This window comes from Gasterosteus aculeatus, chromosome 8, assembly GCF_964276395.1.
Source record: "Gasterosteus aculeatus chromosome 8, fGasAcu3.hap1.1, whole genome shotgun sequence".
Taxonomy (NCBI): domain Eukaryota; kingdom Metazoa; phylum Chordata; class Actinopteri; order Perciformes; family Gasterosteidae; genus Gasterosteus; species Gasterosteus aculeatus.
Genome location: NC_135695.1, coordinates 14,472,251 through 14,481,554, shown reverse-complemented (window position 1 = coordinate 14,481,554; position 9,304 = coordinate 14,472,251). Strand labels below are relative to the sequence as shown.

The 9,304-nt window shown below is 43.2% G+C and overlaps 1 protein-coding gene across 2 annotated transcripts; it reads right to left on the bottom strand.

Annotated features, from left to right (window-relative positions):
* Positions 1 to 145: 145 nt before the first annotated feature.
* On the bottom strand, positions 146 to 7,158 carry LOC120824213 (profilin-2). Of its 2 annotated transcripts, none has more exons than XM_040184877.2 (3): positions 6,763 to 7,158; positions 4,204 to 4,396; positions 146 to 1,904 (listed from the first exon to the last, which is right to left on the bottom strand). In XM_040184877.2, exons 1-3 carry the CDS (start codon positions 6,889 to 6,891, stop codon positions 1,807 to 1,809), a joined length of 420 nt encoding a protein of 139 aa, XP_040040811.2. In that variant the 5' UTR covers positions 6,892 to 7,158; the 3' UTR covers positions 146 to 1,806. The 2 variants fall into 2 exon arrangements, with proteins under 2 accessions (XP_040040811.2, XP_040040812.1); XM_040184878.2 differs by having other exon boundaries at positions 146 to 2,248; positions 6,763 to 7,135.
* Between the last annotated feature and the right edge of the window lie 2,146 nt (positions 7,159 to 9,304).

Below are 9,304 nucleotides of genomic sequence, written 5' to 3'. Positions count from 1 at the left end.
TCCTCAGACTCCCAAACTAAATACTGGTTTTCACATGTTGTGCTAAGCAGCTTAATACGCAGATTTACAACTGGTGTATTCTCTCATCCAATCTAAATATGAACAAATGCGTGGAAGTCAGTATAACATGGACAGTAAACATACATCTGGTTGGAATAAATTTATTTGATCTGTCATTAAACAAGGTGATAAATCAATTTATGGCATTTCTTGGTTTTATGCATTTGAAGTCAGATGCATCAAATAGAAAAAAGTGGTGAAGAAAAAAAAAAAAAAAAAAAAGAAATTAACATGAAACTTTTTTAATGAGTACTCATCCCACAAGGCCAGAACAGTGGAGCTGAAGCAAAAGAAAAAAAAATGCCAATGAAATGACTAGTGGGTAAAAATCCTTCTTACAACAGATCTCATTATGGCACAGGATACACAGGTTCTGTAGTGAAGCTTCAACTAGACAACCATGAGCGTCTTTGTCCCAACCAATCCCATCTCCCAGCGAGTGTCACTACTTTAAAAAGGTTACTTTGTCAGTTGGACGTTAGTTAGCAGCACTGAACGCTGTGATAGCCCAGAGCTCGGCTGACTGGAGTAAAAGGCAATTTATTCCACAGTTTTGTAGTTTAACACAGCTTGGGTTTGTACAAGTGCAGTCCCTCTAAACTCAAGAAAGTGACAATTTGTCACATCCTTCCACCCTTAGCTCCCCTGTAGTGTCATCTTTTTAAACCATGGTGAGTTTCATCATCTCAAGTGTTCCTGTCATCATAGAAAAGTAAGCAGTCATCTTTCACATGATTTAGCAGAATCTTATAAACACCCGAGCTGTGACTACACTTTGTCCTATTTGGGGGGGGAAGAAAGAAAGATTTGAAAAAAAAAAAAATCTCAATTGGATATGCTCATATGCTGAAAAATACTCAGAAAATGGTGGCATTTGAAAAACAAATGATAATAAAAAACACATTACAGGAGCTGGCAAACAAAGCTGTATTAATTGCCCGAGCCATGCGTACTGTGGAATGTCCATGGAGAGGAGACCAGCATCGCCAACACCAATGCTTGCAAATCCGGCTCATGATCAACTGAGCTGCCCCCCCCACACTTCTAAAATGCATTCAGGACAGAGGATCTGAAAGGAGGTGGCTTCAGGGACTGGTTGGTTGATGTGTAGTGTTTGAAGAGCAGTCTCCGGCCATGTTTGTAGTGTCGACTGCTTTGCGCGAACAGAATAGGGAAACTAGGAGAGGGGCTGGACGTAACATTTTTTTTGGCAAAGGGGAGTGTGAAAGGGTGGGGCAGGGGGCAGTGGTGGGCAAGAGGGGAAACTGCAGAACGCAGCCCCCCCCCCCCCCCCCCCCCCCCCGAGCCCCCGCACACAGGGTGGAAATTAAGCAGGACATAACTAGCTTGGTTCCCGCTCAATTAGTCGGCTGCTCGGGGAGGGAGTGTGTACGATTGGGTTTGGGGGAGATTAAGTAACTGGCACCATGACAGAAAAGAAATGTCTACTTCATTGATAGTAAAGCTTTTATTGTTTGCCAGATTTCTTGTTGAGCTGGACAGATTTGTCATGACATCCGGTTAGCAACATGCCCTTTGCTAGGGATCAACTTATAGTGCTTAAGGGGTTAGGAGTACACCGCACAAGTGTGCCAAGGAGACAGGAACTGGATGAAAATTGGGGGAGAAGGCAGGGAAGAAAAAAAAAAAAAAAAAGGAAAAAAGTAACTACCAACTAGGACTGAAGTAGTGTAAAATGCAACAGGGTGGTACGGGTGAGCGGTTAGGTGGCTGGTACAGGCTGCTTTAGTATCCGGACTTCCTCAGGTATTCAGCCATAGTAAATGCTTTCTTGTTGAGCTGCCCTCCATGGATACCTTCCTTCCCCATGACAACAACCAATGCTGGAGTACACAAAAAGGAAAAAACAAAATAAATGAACAGTGATGTGACAGCCGCACTGGAAAATACACTTGTTTTTATTGCCACTCTGCTAGATGTGGTGCTACATAGTCTACACATTGCGCTTTGTTAGAAACTCCGATTGGGTGTAAACATGACCCTAGTTTCATGTTGTTTTTCACTTTTGTTGTTGTTCCCCACCCCTTGCCCCACCATCCCTTGACTACGCCACATAAGCTAGAGATAAACTAGAACCCTGAATCCCTCAAGTATTTTGCCATCGAATATGCCTTCTTATTCAATCCGCCTCCGTGGACCCCTTCTTTGCCCATTACCAAGACCAAGACTGAAAGAAAAGAGACAGAAGGACATTTAGAGAAGGTGCAGAGATCACACACAAAAAGTGAAGAGGGAAGGGCACAGGGCCGAAAGCAGCAGGCGGACAAGACGCTACGAAGCAGGACAAGGCACAGGTAGCACAGCGGCGCTGTGTGCTGCTGCTGCAGGTGAAACGAGACAGGACACGTCACGACTGGGGAGACAGGAGTACAGAGGGAGCACACATGTAAAGGACGCATGCAAAGCCCTTTGATCGGGCTGCACACCTGCGGTGACCAAGTAGTCTAGCGGAGGCTCAGCGCGTCATTCTAGCGTCTACCAACATGAAGCAAGGTTTCATATCGGAGCTAATCCAACATTGTCGGGCGCAGGACTCACGTTTTAAATTACCTAATTTATTTGACTTGTGCTGCAGCTGAAAAACTCACTCCTTGAAAACGCTACTGTACGAACATTCAGTCCTTAAATGTATAAAGTACACTAGAGCAGGACCACATTCGGATAGAATACCAGTAATCTCACTGTTGAATTTGAATGCCTTTAGACTTTTTTTTTTTTTTTAATACAGAAAACACTGCAGATAGCAATGCCAGAGGAACGGCACCATATTTATCGCCATTTCTTTGTACAGCAAGTCTCAGCCAGCCACAGGATGCACACTGGTTGAGCGGTAAATTAAGTTTACTCAGCCAAATTGTTGCCAAGTCAGCTTCTTGTCCATTTTGTTAAACAAGCTACCAGATATAGCTTAGCTGTGTTTGACCAATCCAAGCTCCTGTTGCTTGTGGAACTAAGACTCGGGTTAGTCTCACCTGTAACCGATCAGTGCCAGCAGCAGAGACTAGGAAAGTAAAGGCCTTACTGGATGCTAACGTGGCACACATGCAGATACAGCAGCATGCTGGTGCTACCTCTCCTCAATACATGGAACGGCCCTGAAGGGCCAGAAAGTTCTTTCCCAGGACTAGTGGAAGCGTGTGAGCAGGGGAACAGTTATACTCGAGGGTGGAGAAAAGACCAGGAAAGACTCGTGCAGTAAAGACAGATTTTAGGGAATCTTGTCCCAGTGTGGAGAATTGAAACCAGCTGGAGGCTCACCTTGACGTTTTAGTGGCGTCTCGGCAAAGCGATGAGGACAGGGCAGTGGGGCCCATACGGGCAACATGAATACTCAGGCTAGCCCTTACAAAGAGGGGACTTAACCAGACCTCTTTTTATCACAGGAATGGGTAAGAAATTGGGACGTGATTGTTGCCAAGTTAAAGCATGTCCGCCTGTAAAATGTCCATTTGTAGATCTAGGAACATTGAAGGCCATCGGTTTTATACAAGAAGTGTACACATTGGAGTTATTCAAATATTTAAATTAAATCAAAGTTCTCAATCAAAATGCAATTCACATAAAAGGATTTACCGTCTATTTTAAAGCAAATCCACCAGGATGTGAGTGAGTTGTGACCTCTGATGTAAAGTATCTCAGCTATGCAGCGTTCACGTCGCATGAGAGCTGTACTACTCTGGTGGACAAGTGTCCAGAATGTCAACGTTACAACAAACACACATCTTCACGTATAAGGCTGAACAGTAGAAAAATCTACAAGAGATCCAATAGGGTACGTCGATACTACCTTATGCAAACATCCAAATTATATTAAACTGCAGTATAGATTGTTAGGAATACTAATCGCATAGTGCAGTCAGATTTAAGATGGAATTTCCCTTTACTACGAGTCTGATACAAATCTGCCCCTTACCTTTGAGTAGCATTGCAGATTTAGCTGCAACACGGCAGTTAATAAAATGACATCCAACGGTAACTTCTAGGATTTTAAATGCATTCGACTCCGCTGTCATATATTGAGGAAAGGCATAATCAATAACTATCACATGCAGACGTAGCTGACCTAGTGGCAAAGCAGACTACACACTACTGAACTGGGACGGACTGGAATGTGGGTCTCACCTTTGGTGGCTTTGCCTAGAGAAATGTTGTACGTTGGCTCGCCTCCTTGACTCTTTGTCCGGATGTCCATTGTCCAGTCGTTCTCAATGGAGATGCTGTCTCTGATTACGGAGCACTTTTTATTGCCTAAGGTTATCCCAGTGGTGAAGAATCCCATGCGGTCCTTTCCTGTTAACACGTCGATTTCTTCAGGCTAGGGAGGGTGGAAAAACACAAGTCTGTTACAACTAATGCAAAATGTTGATTAATGGGTAAAGTCTCCTAGTCAGCCTTTTGCCTTCATTACCCAATAAACTTCAACCTTAAATAACGGTTAACGGTTTAATAAAACATGTAGTTTGGAAAATAAATAACGTAATTCAGCAGACTTCCATTGTACAGACTGAATTCTGGATGGCTTTTCTAAAGTATATAAATACATTAATATGGTTTCCCCTCCATCTGAGGAAAGACATTAGGTGTCCAAGGATTTCCTTGAACTCATTCATTGTAGCAAAATACATAAAATGTCCTGTGCTTCTAATGCAGTGAAATGACTCACATTTACAAATCAAAAAAAGGTGTGGGAGTATAGATTAGTCAATAAGCGCAAATCTCATACTTTTCCCAACATCCACATGATCACAACTATTTTCCATACAAGAGTTAACTAGATTGTGGTTAAGGACACCTGAACAGACAGGGACTGCCTCAGTAAATGGCCACGATGAGTCCAGGCGTGACCGTTGAATACGTTTAATAAACAAGCCTTCTCCAAATTAGAACTACCCAAATGCATCAGCATCATGTCGTCAACCATCTTTAGTACAATTCCATGGCATTGCAAAAGTGAACTTGCTACAATGTTTCTCTACAAGCTGTGGCATGCTGGTCTTGGTAGGAAGTACTGAGAAAGGCTTTGCTGCGGATGATCGACCATGTAGTCGGTTTAAAGGCACAGCTGACTCCAATAGATCATAGCGGGCTCACTGCAGCTGCTCAAGAAAAGAACGCGAAAAAATCGAATATATGTGTGCTAGAAATATTCCACTTGTTTTAAACCACTCGGCTTGCATGTGCATAAATATTTGACCGCATTGTGGTTTTCAAAACCGGTTTGTTATTTGAACCGATCTGCAGAAAAGGCGTCGCCCGTTCAAGTTGAGAACTGCACAGTCATGGCACACAGGAAATCCTTCGGGAAAAACAAATTCAAAAGGATTTCTATCAACGTTAGCTTCAACGTTAGCATGGCGGCTAGCAGCGGGGAAGGGCCCGGCGAGGGAATTCACTATTCTCTTCTATCCCAAATTGTTCAGATCCCGGAAACCGGCACAGTAGTTTCCTATATAACTTACCGCGTTACACTACTATAATCTATTTGGTTTACCAGATGTCGACATAATCGAGAAATTTAAAAAAAAGGAACAGGACAGCAGAGCAGCCTTCATTCCTTCACACATAAAGACACATAAAGACGAATGTCAATTTAATTATTCGAGCCATTACCCGGAAAGACACTCCCAGGCAGCAGCCATCACCGGTGTGTAGCGTGCGTTGCCATTGCAAAAATGAACGTGCTCCAAGAAATAGTACACGTATTTCATTAAGTTCACCCGGTGACTCAATGTAAGCGCCTACACAAATATATTCTAATTAGACTATTCCTTTATTTAATAGACAAAATGGAGGCTGGGAAAGCGTGCGAGGCGATTGATTAGTGGCGTTAGATTCGCTGCAGTCCATTCGGGTGCAGCGACCGAAACCCAACTACAGCCTGCACGTGTGGCCCGCTGCTATGCTAACCCGGACCAAATGTCTCGATTTAACTTCCATGAAGAAGAAAAAAAATGAATGAGAAGAGTATCCGCCATCTTGGAAAATAAGGGGCGGTAGCGGCAGTGTGTGATTCACAGGAGCCGAATGGGTGGAAACGAGAAAGAGCACGCCAGGGCGTACAGGGCGCATGTGAGCACCGCTAACTGCTGCTAGCGTTAGCTCGCCGTGATGCTCTAGCGGGAGTGACCGGCACGGTTTTAGCGAACCACAGGCTTTAGTTTGTTTACCAATGTATACTTCGTACTGCCTGGCAATACCACAGGTATACCGTGTCGCATGAGTAAGACATTACTTTAAAGCGACACAAAAAAGACCAACCCGTTCTGGTTTGGGGAGGGGCTTGCTTTGTCCGACCTGCTCATCGCATCGGACCGGCATCACCAGCAAACACGGCTACTTTAAGCTAACGTTAGCCAGCTAGCTAGCCTAATTAGCCAAGAGTTCGCGGCACAGGCTTCGGCCGTCTGCGGGTGGTCTGGTGAGGATTTCTATAAACAAAAATGTAAAACTTGAGACCAGCGGAGTGTGGTTAAAATACCGGTAATTCTAAAATAACCACAGGCGATGGGTTAGAAAGCGAAGATAGGATTTGTCCCAATGCAGCTTGATTGTGAGCACCGGATACCATGTGTACCACACAGTCATTCAACAAGGCCCGGCTATGCAGACAAACGCGCCGGCGTGAAGAACATTATTTTTCCTCCCGTGTCACCGTAGATTGTAGACGCACAGCATACTAACCGTTATGCCGGCAAAGGTACCGCCGGCAAACGATGCCCAGACGTATTTGGCGTCCGAGTAGCCAACAATTGCCGCGTCCTGGCAGACGCCATCGGCCATCAGGCTGTCCACGTAGGATTGCCAGGACATGTTTGTGGGATTAGTTCGAAGATGAAAAAGAAGTAAAGTCACAGGTGTCTCTTGAGCGACGAAGAAGCAGTGTCGAAGCTGTTTCTATCAGATGTTTCGCAAACAAGCAGAAACCCTCCGACTCCGTCACGTCTCGGCTTTCTTCTGGTGAAGGCAATGAAGAAAAGCCGCTGCTTTTAGACAGGCGCTTGGGTGTAGTCCTCACCAAATCACTCCGCTTAGGTTGTTATTCGCCCTCCTGCCCCGTTGCCTAATACATCGCTCGGCGGATGAATACATCGTTGCAAAAACCTAGATAGCCTATTTCTTTCTCCACTACATGAAATACTTGTTAACAGCTTGCCGTTGTTTTAAGTTATGTTTATTGTTTTAAGACAATTTAAGAGGTTGAACCAGACAAAATGCACATTTGCAGATATAGAAATCAGCATATCAGAATTGTGTCATGTAAATCTCTAAAATTGATAGGGTATATTATATTTAATACACATTCATTTTTATATGTGATGATCAATTAAGGTTCTGAACATTTATGTAAATATATTCATATCACAATGTGCTTCATCCAGCTCTTGATTAAAGATTTGTGTAAAAGCAATGCCACTTTAATCAGCTGGACAGATTGGCACATACACACAATCAGCAGTCCTTTTGGTCCTTCAGACCACAGGTTAATTGCAACATAAGACATTAAGTAACAAACTCATTATGCTGATGAGCAATTTTGGACTTCCAACAAATATGGCTCAAATATCTCGATATTTGTCTTATATTTCGGAAAGTACTTTATATTCCTTAAAGAGGAGCCCTAATGTGGGAGACTCTACGAGGCTTGCCGTGTTGGAGAGAGAAGCTGTATTTCCATATATGTGTGTATGTTTACATTTTAAGCGTAGCTTTCATTTCACAATGTCTGCCAGAGACTAAGCAGCAGGGCTTTTGCGTGGCTCCATTTAGCCTTTCTTTGTGAGTTTTCCCCCATTTTATTCCAGGATACACCTTTATCATTTATAATCTTTATAATGTGTATATTCATTGCGTGTTCTACACCAAATTACCAAACATTAATGAATAATTCTGGGACTTTTTCAGGGAGCAACCCGTTTAACAGAAAATATATTTGGTGTTGTTAACACTTTTAGTGGTTGACCTTATTAAAAATGCAATATCTTTATGTAGTCCAGCATTTATGCGTTTGGCTGCTCGCTTAAAAAAGGAACACAATTGAATCCAGCACATCACATAGTCCCTATATTGAGACATGAAACAAGTGCTAAGACATGAAACAACAAATCCTTTAAATGAATCATTCTGTCCGCTCTCCTCTCATCTATCCTCACTAACTGCGAATGTGAGACATAAAGACAGACTCCCTGCAGATTTGAACTCAAAAGAAAGACTGATAAGTCCAATAGTTTATCTTGTCTGTCACTTCACTTATTTTTGTGAATTGCTGTCAGTGAGGTTTTTTTGAGGACTTTTTCCACTATTCGTAGCACAAGTTCGGTCGATCGGTGTTCACAAGCGCACCTCGTTCAAATCAGTAACAGCAATTGTGCAATCAGTGACTTTCAACGTTCAGATAAATCGGACTCTAAATCATGACGCTAATCTCATCAAATCAATCATTTGCATTTAGACTAATGCAGAAATAAATGAAATAGTCAAACTACACAACCGGAAATGAAATGACTCAACGTCGCTGCCCTCAGCTCACATTTCACGGACACACTGACGAGGTTACGCTCGTTAGCCAATGACATGCGCCACATGCACAGCTTCCTCCACCACGTGACCGTTTAATCTGTGTATAGTTCTAGTGAGCTCTTTCTCGCCCCTCCCTCCCTGGGAAGGTTATTAATTAACCAGGCAGAAGGAAGTGAGCGGGACTAGGTGGCCACGCCCATATCCCGCTCTTTCATTGGCCGGCCCGTTTCCATGGCCACCTCTGTTACTATCATTCAGGCCGCGCATGAATCACGCAGATACAGAAAGGAGCGAACTTGCTTGCTTTATCAAAGTCTTTATTGTATCGTCCACTGGCATTGTGTAGTGTCATCATAACAACTGCTTGACACACACACACACACAGACAGAGCAGGCTCCAATTCTCTGGTTTGCCCACAGGGCATCTCAAATGTCTTTTTTCTTTTTATGGTATACATCCTTTTCATGCGCTGTTGTTTGAGCGTATTATTTCAGTGTACCGTACAATAAACGGTGTGTCTTTCACTATATCTGATTGATATAGTGAGTACATGCAGAGCAGTGGACAGTGTTTTACACTTAAGTCATACAGTTCTTAACTCAAGCATATTATTTTGTATTTATAGACTCATTGTTTTTAAGGACTTTGAATAGTGGAGAGAAAACAGGAGTTGTTGCACTTTTTCAATTGGCCGATCAATGTAGC